Source organism: Mus caroli, chromosome 1 (genome assembly GCF_900094665.2).
Source record: "Mus caroli chromosome 1, CAROLI_EIJ_v1.1, whole genome shotgun sequence".
NCBI lineage: Eukaryota > Metazoa > Chordata > Mammalia > Rodentia > Muridae > Mus > Mus caroli.
This window is the reverse complement of record NC_034570.1, coordinates 119790432-119804527: the sequence shown is the minus strand read 5'-3', so window position 1 is coordinate 119804527 and position 14096 is coordinate 119790432. Positions and strand designations below refer to the sequence as shown.

Genomic DNA, 14096 nt, shown 5'->3' with positions numbered 1-14096 from the left:
AAAAAAAAGAAGTGGATGCTCACAGTCAGCTATTGGATGGATCACAGTGCCCCCAATGGAGGAGCTGGAGGAAGTACCCAAGGAGCTGGGGGGATCTGCAACCCTATAGGTGGAACAATATGAACTAACCAGTACCCCCCGGAGCTCGTGTCTCTAGCTGCATATGTATCAGAAGATGGCCTGGTCGGCCATCAGTGGAAAGAGAGGCCCATTGGTCGTGCAGACTTTATATGCCTCAGCACAGGGCCAAGAGGTGGGAGTGGGTGGGTGGGGGAGTGGGTGTGGGAGACTTCTGGGATAGCATTGGAAATGTAAATGAAATAAATATCCAAAAATAATTTTTAAAAAAGGAAAAAAGAAAAGGTTCCTCAGGGATGTGTTTTTGTCATGAGAATAGTACAAGACTGATTATTTGCCTGATTTCTATATACAATCTGCACATTCCTGTTCTAAAGGGGTATACACACACACACACACATATATCTATATATTTATATATCTATATCTATCTACTTCCATTCATACTCTCCGGAAAAAGAAAAAGTAGACTTTTAAAAAAAATTATTAAATGTATATAAGTACACTGTAGCTCCCTTCAGACATACCAGAAGAGCACATCAGATCCCATTACAGATGGTTGTGAGCCACCATGTGGTTGGTGGAATCGAACTCAGGACCTCTGGAAGAACAGTCAGTGCTCTTAACTGCTGAGCCATCTCTTCAGCACCGAAAGTAGACTTTGAAAGTTACCCAGTTTCCCATTAAACTAAGCTCGAAAGAGTCAGAGTAACTTCTCATACCAACAGATATATCACTTATTTAAATGTAGGCAATACTATAAATAGCTTAGGCATCTTTTGGTTAAGTGAGAAGCAGGGCTTGATGTACAGAGAGAAAAGATCTGAAGCATTTCTGGACTCTATAAATATATTTTCATACTTCCCATGGTACTTCCGTTTCTCCCATTATAAGGCCTCAGAATGATATTAATTTTTCTGTCTCATGGTCCTCACTTAATGTCACTCTTTCTCAAGTCAAGAGACTTCTTCCCTGGCTACTTTGACCCTAAAGTCCATTATTTATTTCTCAATCTTTCCTCCCATTCTCACCATTGTAACAATTTCTTCCTGACATTATAGTGTGTGTGTGTGTGTATATATATATGTGCATATATAAAATTAGTCTCAGTAGACCATGAGGCCAAAGGCGGACAGCCTTTCTTTTATTTATTTATTTATTCATTTCTTTTCTTCTTTTTTAAGAGTACAATTAATAAAATTAGCCCCATGACTTAGGGTGTTAGAGGTGCACACCTTTAATTCCAGCTCTCAGGAGGCAGTGGCAAGAGGATCTCTGAGTTCAAGACCAATCTGTTCTACAGAGAGAATTCTAGAATAGCCAGAACACTAAAAAATCCTATCCAGGAAAGAAACAAAACCAAACAACAAAATTAGTCACACTGACACAGTTGGGAGGGGAGACAAGAACACCAACTTGAGTTCATCCATGACAACTGAAAAACCTTGTCTAAGAACAAACAAGGCTGAAGGGATGGCTTGGCATTTAGGAGTAACTACTACTTTAGCCACACTTGGTTCTCAGCATCCTCATCAAGTATCAAACAGACAACTGCTGTAACTCCAGGTACAGGCATCTCCTACCCTCTTTTGGCCTCTGCAGGAACTCACACATATGGAGAACAGTCACAAACACATAAATAAAAATAAATCTTAAAACAAACTAATTCTCCAAAACTCTGCCAAACCAAGAAGACTAGTGTAACAGAAAACTATGTGAATTCAACTCAAGTCTTGGCACTATCAAGTTTATAGACTGACTGCAACTTGCTCAAAATTATCCACTAGCTCCTAAACAGCAGGAGATTCTTTCAGCCAGGTCTGAAGGTTTCCATTGGGTAAGTACTTCTCCTAAGTTTAGTCTAAGGTCCACTATGGGGTCATGAAGATTCTTTCAAAAGGTCCATCTGGTTTTCCCCTGTCTAGTTCCATCACTAAACTGTGCTCCTCTGTGTTTGTGTTTATGTATGTGTTCCTGAGATGCACATTCTGCCAGGATTAAAGTCAGAGGCCTTACTCATATCAGACAAGGGCTTTACCTCTGAGCCACATTCTGTAGACTCAAATATCACTTATAGTTTAATCAAAACCACATATCCTATCAGGGAAAGTGCCAGAGTAGAATTAAGGAAAAAACAAAATCAATGTCATTGTTTTAAAGTTATTGTTCATACAATATAGTATTTATGTAAATATATAAGCTTGTCATTCTAGTGAATCTTTAAATATGTAAATATACTTTATTTAATATTGTTAAGATGGCAGTATTATCCAAATTTGCCTATGTTTTTTTTTTTGTTGTTGTTGTTTTTTGAGACAGGGTTTCTCTGTAGCCCTGGCTGTCCTGTCACTTTGTAGACCAGGCCACTTTGTAGACCAGGCTGGCCTTGAACTCAGAGATCCACCTGCCTCTGTCTCCCGAGTGCTGGGATTAAAGGCGTGCATCACCACGCCCGGCCCAAATTTGCCTATGTTTTAATAAAATCCTAATGAAAATTCAAGCTGGATTCTTAACAAAGTTATTACTGATTAAAAGAGATATGGTAATAAAATACACATGGGGTAGGGGACCTTGAACAGTCAAACAACCCCCTCTTTCAAGACATTTAAACAGTTTTAGCATTTTCAAACTCTTTTAAAACTTACAGTGTGTTAACATCCTCATTTTTGGTCAACAAATTTCCAACCACAGACAGTTCAACAAACTCCCCGCTACCTGACCCCCAATGAATCCCTCATAGTCCCCCTACAACCACTCCAAAACTTTTGAAAAAAATGTTGAGACAAAAACTAGATATGGGGCTACAGAGATGTCTCAGCAGTTAAGAGCACCATTTACTCTGGCAGAGGACATAGGTTCTGTCCCCAGCACCCACATGGTGGCTTACAACCAACCACCTGTAATTCCAGTTCTTCAAGATTCAATGTCCTTTCCTGGTGCCACGGAATATTGCACATACTTGGTGCATATAAATTCATATTAAGTACACAACATATTCACATAAAATTTTTGGGTTTTTTTTTCCACATAAAAATTTTTTTTTTAATTTTTAATATTTTTATTACATATTTTCCTCAATTACATTTCCAATGCTATCCCAAAAGTCCCCCATACCGCCCCCCACTTCCCTACCCACCATTCCCATTCTTTTGGCCCTGGCATTCCCCTATATTGGGGCATATAAAGTTTGCAAGTCCAATGGGCCTCTCTTTCCATTGATGGCTGACTAGGCCATCTTTCGATACATATGCAGCTAGAGACAAGAGCTCCGGGGTTCTGGTTAGTACATCATGTTGTTCCAACAATAGGGTTGCAGATCCCTTTAGCTCCTTGGGTACTTTCTCTAGCTTCTCCATTGGGAGCCCTGTGATACATCCAATAGCTGACTGTGAACATCCACTCCTGTGTTTGCTAGGCCCCAGCATCGTCTCACAAGAGACAGCTATATTTGGGTCCTTTCAGCAAAATCTTGCTAGTGTATGCAATGGTGTCAGCGTTTAGAAGTTGATTATGGGATGGATCCCTGGATATGGCAGTCTCTAAATGGTCCATCCTTTCATCACAGCTACGAACTTTGTCTCTGTAACTCCTTCCCTGGGTGTTTTGTTCCCAATTCTAAGAAGGTGCACAGTGTCCACACTTTGGTCTTCATTCTTCTTGAGTTTCATGCGTTTAGCAAATTGTATCTTAAATCTTGGGTATCCTAAGTTTTGGGCTAAATTATTTACTTTAAATAAATTATTTACTTTAAATTATTTACTTTAAATTTTTATGTGGATAGCCCAAAACTTAGGATATCCACATAAAAATTTAAAGTAAATAATTTTTTCTTTTGGAGACAGGTTTTTTTGTGTATCCCTGGCTGTCCTTGAACCAGATGTGCAGACCAGGCTTGGCCTTGAAATTTAGAAATCTGCCTGCCTGAGCTTCCTGAGTGCTGGGATTAAAGGGGTACCACCACCACCACCTGTCTAGTAGATAATTTTTTAAATAACTGAATAAACATGGGTACAAAAAATGATGACAGGTTCCTATCTCAAAAGGGGTAAATAAAATATTTTACTATTTAATGAATAGCCTCTTGATAAAATCACATTTCAGAAACCAACCAAAGAACAGTATTGATGACTGACACATAGATTCTTTTGAGTTTGTATGAAGAAGAGTTGGAAAACAAAAGCTGTAATGTAATGAACCAAGGAACAAGGGAAGGAAGGAGAAAGGGAGGAAGGGAGTGAGACAGGTAGACAGGCAGGAAAAAAAAAAGAAGTAACTGACACGCAGGGAAACAAGTCATACATACAATGTGATGGCTTGGTCTTTATTGCATCTATTATGCATACAACATGAAAACAGAACACCTTGGGTCTGTTTGCCCTCAGAGTTTCTTCTATGCTCAGATAGCATTAACATAACAATAAAATTTTGCAATGACAGCAAAATCTAAAAAGTATCATTCCATTCATTTAGCTTCCTCTAATGCCATTACAGATGTATCCTTTACTTTCAAAGCTAAGACATTGCTTTTTATTTAGTTTAAAATCTCACTCTGAGCTGGGCAGTAGATGTGTATGTAGGTCTTTAATTCCAGTACTCCGGGAGGCAGAGGTAGGTGGGTGTTTGAGTTCAAGGTCGGCCTGGTCAGCAAAAAAGTTTCAGGACAGCTAGGGCTACACAGAGAAACCCTCTCTTATACTCCCTACCCCCCACCCAACAAAAACAAAAACAAAAACAAAAAGCCTCACTGGTCTACAGAGTGAGTAGCAGGCCAGCCAAGGGATACATAGTAAAACGCTGTTTCTAAACAACTCCAAATCAAAAAACAAAACAAAAACATACTTACTACTTTACTTATCAGAGTGTGTAGTGACGTACACTTTTATTAAACATATAGGTTCATGTAACAACCAACCACCACAATCAAGATGCAGAGTTGTCTCATCACACCCCCCACTCCACCCTACCCCTCCCCTAGGTTATCATTCTGCTTTCTGTTTCCCATCATTGTCGTCCTATTTTTCTCATTTCAAGAATGTTACATAAACAGAACCATATGGTATGTAACTGCTTAAGATTTTTGCTTTTTAAGTTATCATATTTTCTTGAGGTCTACCCAAGCTATTGCTATAGCTATAACTTGAGCCCCTTTATTGCTGCATAGTATTCCAAACATAGATGGTATGGATACATCACAGTTTAGTGATGGAACTAGACAGGGGAGAACCAGATGGACCTTTTGAAAGAATCTTCATTACTCAGTGAGGGACATTGGAGTTATTTCAAGAAATCAACAACCCAATTACTTATTTTAAACAGGAATTCCATAATAAGAAAATTCCTTTCTCAAGATTTAAAAAAAGTCTAACACTATTTAAGCTTGTACACATGCAGAAAATTTTAATTTCACGTTAGAACTTTTCATTTTATTTTTATATTCTAGATCATCCCTTAGTATAATGACCTGCACCTGATTAAACTTGTACCTCAAATTGCAAGGTGACACAATCGTGTAGTTATGGAACCCTTTCATGTAGAAGAGGTTAGTAAAGCTAACAGCACAACTACAAAGTCAGCTTCAATCTGTCACTAAACTAAAATTGGCGTAAGTCAAATGGCAGAACTTTCCTTGCATCAGACATCAGATTACACCTCTAAAAGTCAGAAACACAAACAAATAATTTCTTTATTTAATTTCTTTTAGAAGAAAATTACAGCAAGTTATAGATGACATAAATGGAGAAGCCCAAAGAGCTCCCATCCAAAAATGTTAAGTGATCTAGTATTTACAGAATAAGAGGCTCAAAAATGCTTGCCTGAGAAGTGAGTTTACAGGTAAAAATTAAGAAGAATCACAAGGGCTGGAAAGACAGCTGAGGAGCTAAGAGCACTGAGTGCTCTTTTAGAGAACCCATCTTCAATTCCCAGCACCCACATGGCAGTTCACAACCGTCTGTAACAGCAGGTCCAGAAGATCCTATACAGTTTTTCTGCTCTGAGGGCACCAGACATACAAGAGGTGCAGAGACATACATGCAGGCAAAACATCCATATACATAATAAGAAATAACTTTTAAAAAGGTATAAACTGCCAAGCATGGTGCACGTGTTTTTAAACCTAGCACTCAGGAGGCAGAGGCAAGTGGATCTCTAAAGTGTGAGGCCCAGTTTGGTCTACAAAGAGAGTTCCAGGACAGCAAGGGCTACACAGAGAAACTGCCATGAAACATCCTCCTCCAACTCCTCAAAAAGGTACAACCTACCAACTGACAAAGCAAAGAACAATAAAACTCTAAAGGAAAATGTTTACCTTAATGTATGTGTGAACACTAAGAATGGGTGGGCAGCACAACAGTAAAGAACAAAACCTGGAAATAAAACAAACTGCAGGGAATTTCAGGCAGAGAACTAGCTTTGAGCCATGATTTATATCTTATTTCACTTGTCCATCACTGACTAATTAAACTGCATTGTGGAGATTATATATAGTCATATGTAAGTTAACACCAGATATAAGCAATTTGTTTTACTTAATTTAACCAGGCCCTTATATAAGGATCCAAGTTAATTTGATAGAATTTTTATTATGTTATTTGATGCATGATGCATGTTTGTATTACTAATAAAGTTTATAGTGAGCCCAAAGGATTAAGTGCAAGGCAATGTAATTTTTTTTTAAAGTTTAGTATTATATGGGAAAAAACTAATACATTTCCTTTTCTATCACCAGCCAATTTAGTTACCTAAAACCATAAATAAATTATTCTTTCTATAGGCAAGAGTGAGAAATGGAGTGCTGGTTCTGTGGTTTGCAACAAGAGCAATCTGAAATTTTCATTTCCACTTGGAAACACACCTACCTCTATGACATGTGAGTGCTGGACATTTTTACAACAGGTCATGGGAAGTGTTAATTGGGAAGTCTTCTACTCCAAGCAGGAACATAATATTATAGTTTCATTAGTCTTTGGCATACTCAACTCTTACTACACTTCCTTGCTTATAAGAATTGCAGCTTAATAGTAACCCAAATTGTTATAACTGGATATTGAAAACGTCAGTTCAAACAAAAACCTCTTTAATTACTGGGTAAGTCCCCTTAGAGAAGCACCCAAGTGCACAGAGCTCAATAACTCAGTGGCATGTGACCATGTAGCTGTTGTCAATCTTGGATAGTACCAGCAACACTTCATAGCACAACTGTTGGCATGCTAATCGCAAACTGGCTTGGCTGCACCAACTCCAAGGACACCTTTATGTGTGAAAACTATACTTCAAAAATACTTGGGAACAGGGAGGAATATATGGTATTTCAAAGAAAAAAAAATACCCAAGGACTGCTAAACAATGGTGTAGGAACTAAAGAGCAAGGATTTAACTCAATGTTGGAATACTTGCTGGCATGTATGAGGCTAAAGGTTCAATCCCTAGCATGGAGGAAAAAAAATAGCAAAAGTAAAACCAACAAACCTCAAGAGCACAAAGCAACAGTCTGGTAAGATAACTTTCTCAGTCTTAACTTTGTATCAGTCACTTGCTTTCTCTGGTAACAGAATGAGTCCAATAGCAACTGTAAACTAGACCTTGAAACATATTAACAAAGTAAAGCAGGGCAACAACCCTAGTTTACTACTAAAACACAAAGCACATTTTTATCATGGGTAATCTATTTGAAATATGTTCCAAATGCAGAAATTTTAAACAAAAGGAAAAAAGGTACTGTGTATGACAAAATTCTCTTTGATACCCAATGACCAATTTCATATATTCTGTCTGCTTAAAAAAAAATGGCTAAAGGCTAGCAAGATGGCTTAGTGCATAAAGGCACTTGGCCTTCAAATCAGACCACCTGAGTTCAATCCCAGAGACCAACAGGATAGAACAAGAACTGATTTCTCCTAACCTTACCACTGTCCTCCACCCTCCTAAAATGTATCATGGTACTTCTGTGCTGCGCCCCGTACCCCAGTAAGTGTAATAAAACAAAAAAACAAAAAAATGGCTATGAGATATTGTTTTAAGCCACTGTGTACATTAACACTCAACAGTAGAAGAGATTTTTGAGACTGCAACAATACTCTGTGCATATGAACAGCAAATTCATTTTCTAAATATGAAAATGAAAAAACAAAGATAAAAACTTAATGTAACAAATATATACATGTGATGAGACACAATCCTAGTAGCTTTACATAGTCTATTTACAGCTCCATAGATTAAGCATTATCCTCCCCATTATTAACCAAGGTTAGGTTAGATTAGCCTCATAAAATGGTCCCACAAATAGTAAAAGAATGTAGTCCCCTGTATTTTCATCAGGCCTTCCATACAAAGAATTCATGAGACCTAAATATATCGCTGCATAAATTACCAACTAATTATCAAGTTTGGGGAAATATGCTAGGGAATGTATGCTATGGGGACGTAATGGAGAAGCTGAGGGAACTAATCTTCAAAAGCTATGTACTACATTAAAAAAATCAGTAACACATAACCAGATTCCTTCTTAATCCAAGTGAATGGATCTATTTTACTTCTGTATCTACTTGCATTACTTTGAGAACATGGCAGATTCCTAAGGTACTTCTGTGACCCTGAAGAAATAGTCTATTAGTCAAAGCATAGGTTGTTTATTCAGAACCAATGTTCTCTCTAAAACAAGTAAATCTTACAAATGGGGTGGTCTGTAGCCAGGCCTATTATAGATTACAGGGTCCACTAAAGTCATATTCTCCTAGGCTGAAAAAGTAGAGTGGAATTTGATAGCACACTATCAAAATCTGATGCAATTATAAGACAATCCCCTAAAATATAAAGACGTAAAATTTGAGAATATTTCTTCAGTTAAATGTGTAGCTACATGAACTCTACTGATTCAAGTATTATAAGGAAGGGTCTTCCAGGTTGATTTCATCTTTTTATGACTCAATGCTCTTGGAATCAATGACATTTAAATTTAAGATGTTTCTTTAGCTGGGCGATGGGGGCCCACACCTTTGATCCCAGCACTTGGGAGGCAGAGATAGGTGGATTCTGTGAGCTCAAGGTCAGCCTTTTCTACATTGTGAGTACCAGGACAGCCAGGGCTACACAGAGAGACCCAGTCTCAGGGGAAAAAATCTAAAATAAAGGGGAGTATGGGATGAGATTCTTTAACATGACCCAGGCAAACTATAACCTTAGGGGTGGGATATGTGTGTTTGTGTGTATTCATTCATGCTAGAAATTCTATTTTTTCCTCTTCAGAAATGCATCTTATTATTTGGTAAGCAGTACTGCTTTGGAAGATACCTCTTTACCTCTAACTAGTTTAGGAGACTTGCTCTCTCAGGACTCAATTCACAGAAGTCACAACAGCCAGACCCAATTTTGTTTCTCTATAAAAGCAAGTTCAGACAACAGTGACAATCTCTGGTACATAACCACAAGAAGAAAAAAACTTCTAACATACAGGGATGGAAAGGGGGGAGGGGGAGGGGGATTTACATCATAACGTCCCCCGTAGGTTCGTCCATCAGCGACCAAGGCTCTGACAGTCATTTAACTTTCTTGCTAATTTCCCCACTGTGTTTTTTCTAGCAGTACGGGCAGTACGGGCACGACGTGCTGTTTCCCTTTTGGTGTGTGTGACAATTCCCCGGAGCGGGGCTATCAGCCCCGGGCATCTGGTCCAGGCCCCGGAGAACAGTTCCGCGAACGGTCCCTGCTCCAGCCTGGCCTGACTATGGCTGCTTTTCCCCTCCGTCCTCCCCGGATCTCCAGGGCTCGCAAGAGCAGCAGCTGCAGCAGGGACGCTCGGGGAACCTGTCCCCAGCTCCCCCGCTAGGCCTCAAGGGGTTGGCGCTGCACATGGCCCCCAGCGAAGCGGCGGGCACCGCGCGGTGGAGACGACTAGAGGGCTCGCCTCAGAACCCGACGGCCCCTGGCGGGCCGGAGAAGAGGGGAGGGACGCCGTCTCCTCAGCGCTTAGCTCCCCGGCTGCTTCACTCTCCCGCTCCGTTAGCGCTACCGGTTGGCGGGCGGGGGAGGGGAGCGAGCGCGTTATTCCCGGGGCGCCGCGGGGGAGGGGACAGCATCTCTTACCCGCGTTACTGAGAAGGAGCAGGAGGAGGTGGCGGGAGCGCGGCACAGCGGGGCGACGGCGGGGCCGGCTGGTTGCAAGGAAGAGTCTCACGGAAGGGAATTAACCCCATCACCAGCCCGGACACCGGCTCCAGCGGCAGCCGCGGCGGCAGAATCCCGCCCCTTCCCACCACGCACTGGCCCCGCCTCTCCGTCGCGTTGACGGAAAGCAGCCTACCTCATACGCTAGGTCAACATTGAGTGACATACAAATTATCCAATCAGCATTTGAAAACCACTTTCGCTCCACCCCCATTATCACTGCGGGACAGCGGGAGAACGGGACTAAGTCTATCTCCACCCATAAAAGAAAAAGAACCAATCCCGGGCAAGTTGTCGTCCCTGAACGACGTAAGAGTCAACCAATGATAAAGCTAGGAAGACAGCCATTTTGCCCACTTGTGAAAGAGCCACCTTTTCCCACGAGTAGGATCCTGAGGTGGGCGAGTTCCGGGCGATTTTAATCACTGGAGATGTGGTAGACAACTCTCTTTCTTCAGGGAATGATTATAGAGCTTTTTAAGGATGAAAGGACAATTTTGTCGTTCATGTGGGAAGATGAGAGGAAGGCTTTAAGGATGTGGCTCCGCCCCTTAGCGGTAACGGGTTCCAGGCTGAACACCTGGTTTCTCCAGTCTTAGTGGTGGAGGCAGGGCTTCTGAGCACTTTGGCTCCTGCGACTACAGTTCCCAAGATGCTTTGCGACCCCTGTTTCCTCATTTTGCTTCCGGTAGCATTTCATGGGAATTGTAGTTCTTGAGAGGTTACGGTGTAACCTCCTTGTCCAGATGAGTAAGAGGAAAATTTTGAATAATTTGGAGTTGAGAATGAAATCGCAAGGTTCTAGTCAGGTCTTTTCGCATCGCTAAAGGAACCAGAATATAAAAGGGTTGGGAATTTTCTCAACACATTACAATGTTTTAGAGTGCTGGTATTTGAACTCTTCCAAGTCTAGGTCAGCCGTTTAACGTCACTTCCGCTTAGCTGAAGACGCTTGCAAAAAGTTTGGCGGGAGTTGAAGATTACGAAGCTAGTGCTGCAGTTTTGGCGGACTGTGTAGGGAAAGAGATGGAAAATTGATTGCACTTCAATTGCGCTATAAGAAAATAGTGGGTAAGAGTCGGGCGTGGTGGCTGGTGCCTGTAACAGCTGGAAGCTGAAAGGTCGCCGCGAGTTCATAGCCTGGGCTACAGAGTGAGTTTTAAAACAGCGGGGACTACAGAATTCACCTTATCTAAAATAATTCCTCCCCCGCCCTGCCCCCTCCCCCTAAAAAACCCATCCAGAAATATGAAATGGCATGGGTGTAATTCTCGAGCCTGTAATGTCATTTTCTACTTTGCTACTTAGTCTTGCAGATCCAGTGTTTATCAGATCTGTTCACTCTTGAGTTTGTAGAGGATGCTTTAATTTGCCTTTAGCTACTGTCAGTGAAGCAGCATGGGTTCATGTCCTGGAAGGACTTGGAAATTCTGAACTAATTCCTCCCATTTATACAAATAGTCTCCAGTAGTTGCCTTTGAACAGAGTCTCAAAAAAAAAAAAAAAAAAAAAAACAAAACAAAAAAAAACCTGTCTAAGTCCCCTCCATCATTTTTATGGAGACTTTGTCTTACAACTTTTCTCATAAATATTTATTGAGCACTTACACTGGTGGTAAATATACTAGACTTAAAGGGTTGAACAGTGCACAGAAAGGTAAGTTTTGTTTAAAAGGTTTTATTAGAAAGATTAAGCAAAATTTATGTTACTTGGTCTTTTTAATATCTCCAAATTTAGCATCTTCTTAGTTAGTTTTGTGTGTTGATTTGGTTTCCTCTTTGCTTTCTACTTTCAGATTTAAAAACCATTCCTTTCTATTTTCGTTATTTTTATTGAAGTATTAAGTCTGTGTCCAGAACTGATAAGAGGTGTTTTATTCACTATGTGGATGAGAGTCCTAACTAGTGCAATCCCAGAGACAGAAATATATCTGCAACTTCCAAGCAGACAAAGCAGTCTTACTTTTTAAAAGAAAATAAATGTTTTTTCTTTTCAATATAATACTTTTACGTGTGTGTGTGTGCAAGTGTGTTTGTGTGTGTATGTGTGTGCGCGAGTGCATGTGTGTACTATATGAATATTAAACAGAAGGCATCATCCCCATCTAGGAGTTAGAGTTTCAAGTGATAACTTAGCATTGTCCATAAATGCTTAGTTGGGATTTTTTTTTTCATAAGCACTTCCAGAGTAAAAGTTAATATGTAGTAAATGACAATCATATTACTGAATATTTAATCTGAGCTCCAAAAGGGCTAAGGGTGTTTAGTATATCTTTTATTTTTTGAGTGCTGGAGACAAACTGAGGGCCTTGCATTTGCTAGATAATGTGCTTTATCACTGTGTTCCAGCCTCAGCATTACTATTGTTTAAAAATTAAGAAACTGGGACTCAGCACGTGCAACAAGACCTTAAAATCTCATCCCTTTACTCTAGACAGTCTGGACCTGTGATATGTATCCAGGTCTGTTTGATTTTTCAACTCTAAACCATTGCTTCTCAAATGTTTAGGAATCTCAAAAAGTTCAGCCTCCCCCTGCCACCGGAATGCTGGGATTAAAGGCTGTCACCACCATGCCTAGCAAAAAAGGTGTTACTTTTTATTCTGTTCTGTTTTTTTCTTAAAGGTTTATTTATTTTATGTGTCTGAGTGTGTGCATGTATGTGCACCATGTACATGCCTATAAGAAGGCATTGGATCTCCTGAAACAAAAGTTCCAAATGGTTGTGAGCCACCTTCAAGGTGCTACAAATCTAACCTGAGTCCTCCACAAAAGCAGCAAGTGAACCACTGGCCCATTGTTCTTGGCCCTCTACTGAATGACCTGTTAGTTTTTTTACAGTCCAGTCTTTATCCCCATCCTGTTCCGCCCTCTGACTGTTCCTCATCCTATAGTTCCCTCCACCCCCAATCTCCAAGATGATGTCCCCACCCCACCAGACCTCCCTACTCCCTGGGGCCTCCAGTCTCTTGAGGGTTAGGTGCATCTTCTCTCACTTAGTTCTGATCCTGCAGTCCTCTGCTGCATATGTGTTGGGGGTCCTTATATCAGTTGGTGCATGCTGCCGGGTTGGTGGCCCATTGTCTGAGAGATCTCGGGAGTCTAGGTTAGTTGAGACTGCTGCTCCTCCAACAGGGCCACCCTTCTTAGCTCCTTCCAGCTTTTCCCTAATTCAACCACAGGGTCAGCAGCCTCTGTTCATTGGTTGGGTGGAAATATCTGCATCTGACTCAGCTGCTTGTTGGGTCTTCGGAGGGCAGTCATGATCTGTCCCTTTTTGTGAGAACTCCATAGCGTCAGTAATAGTGTCAGGTCTTGGGGCCTCCCCTTGAGCTGGATCCTGCTTTGAGCCTGTAGCTGGACCTCTTTTTCCTCAGGCTGTTCTCCATTTTAGTCCGGGCAGTTTTTTCCAGATAGAAGCACTTATGGGTCAGAGTATTTGACTGTGGGATGGCAACCCCATCCTTCCACTGGAGGTGGACTCTACAAGTTCCTCTCCCCACTGTAGGGCATGTCATCCAAGGTCCCTCCCTTTGAGTCCTGAGAGACTCTCACCTCCTGGATCTCTGGTACATTCTAGAGCGTCCCCCTACCTCCAACTCCCAAGATTGCCTGTTTCGATTCTTTCTGCTGGCCCTCAGTCCTGTTCCTCCCCCACCTCCCAATTGTTCCCCTCTACAAAATGACCTGTAGTTCTGTGGATTGTATCCTGGGTACAGAATGACCTGTTATGATGGCATGCTACTGCTTTATTTGAAACACAATGGGTTAATTATGACAATATTACTATCATTGTTTATGCTGCCTGTATTCCATGATGTCGCTCAAATATAACCTGTTTCTTTTTTTTTTTTTTTT

The 14096-nt window shown here is 40.9% G+C and overlaps 2 protein-coding genes across 4 annotated transcripts in view; one reads left to right on the top strand and one right to left on the bottom strand.

Moving 5' to 3' along the window:
- Nucleotides 1-10337, bottom strand: part of R3hdm1 (R3H domain containing 1) — a 134432-nt gene extending 124095 nt beyond the window's left edge. For both annotated transcript variants that reach the window (XM_021171515.1, XM_021171767.2), the window contains exon 1: nt 10159-10337. The gene's annotated coding sequence lies outside the window, so the exon portion shown is untranslated. The remainder of the gene's footprint in view (nt 1-10158) is intronic.
- A 257-nt stretch (nt 10338-10594) lies between these two features.
- Nucleotides 10595-14096, top strand: part of Zranb3 (zinc finger RANBP2-type containing 3) — a 151669-nt gene continuing 148167 nt past the window's right edge. Inside the window, exon 1 of one of the 2 annotated variants that reach the window (XM_021160555.1) lies at nt 10595-10675. In XM_021160555.1, the coding sequence (XP_021016214.1) occupies nt 10671-10675 (5 nt within the window). In that variant the 5' untranslated portion in view covers nt 10595-10670. Of the gene's footprint in view, nt 10676-11171; nt 11392-14096 lie in introns of those variants that run through there. The other variant, XM_021160564.1, reaches the window with a different exon arrangement.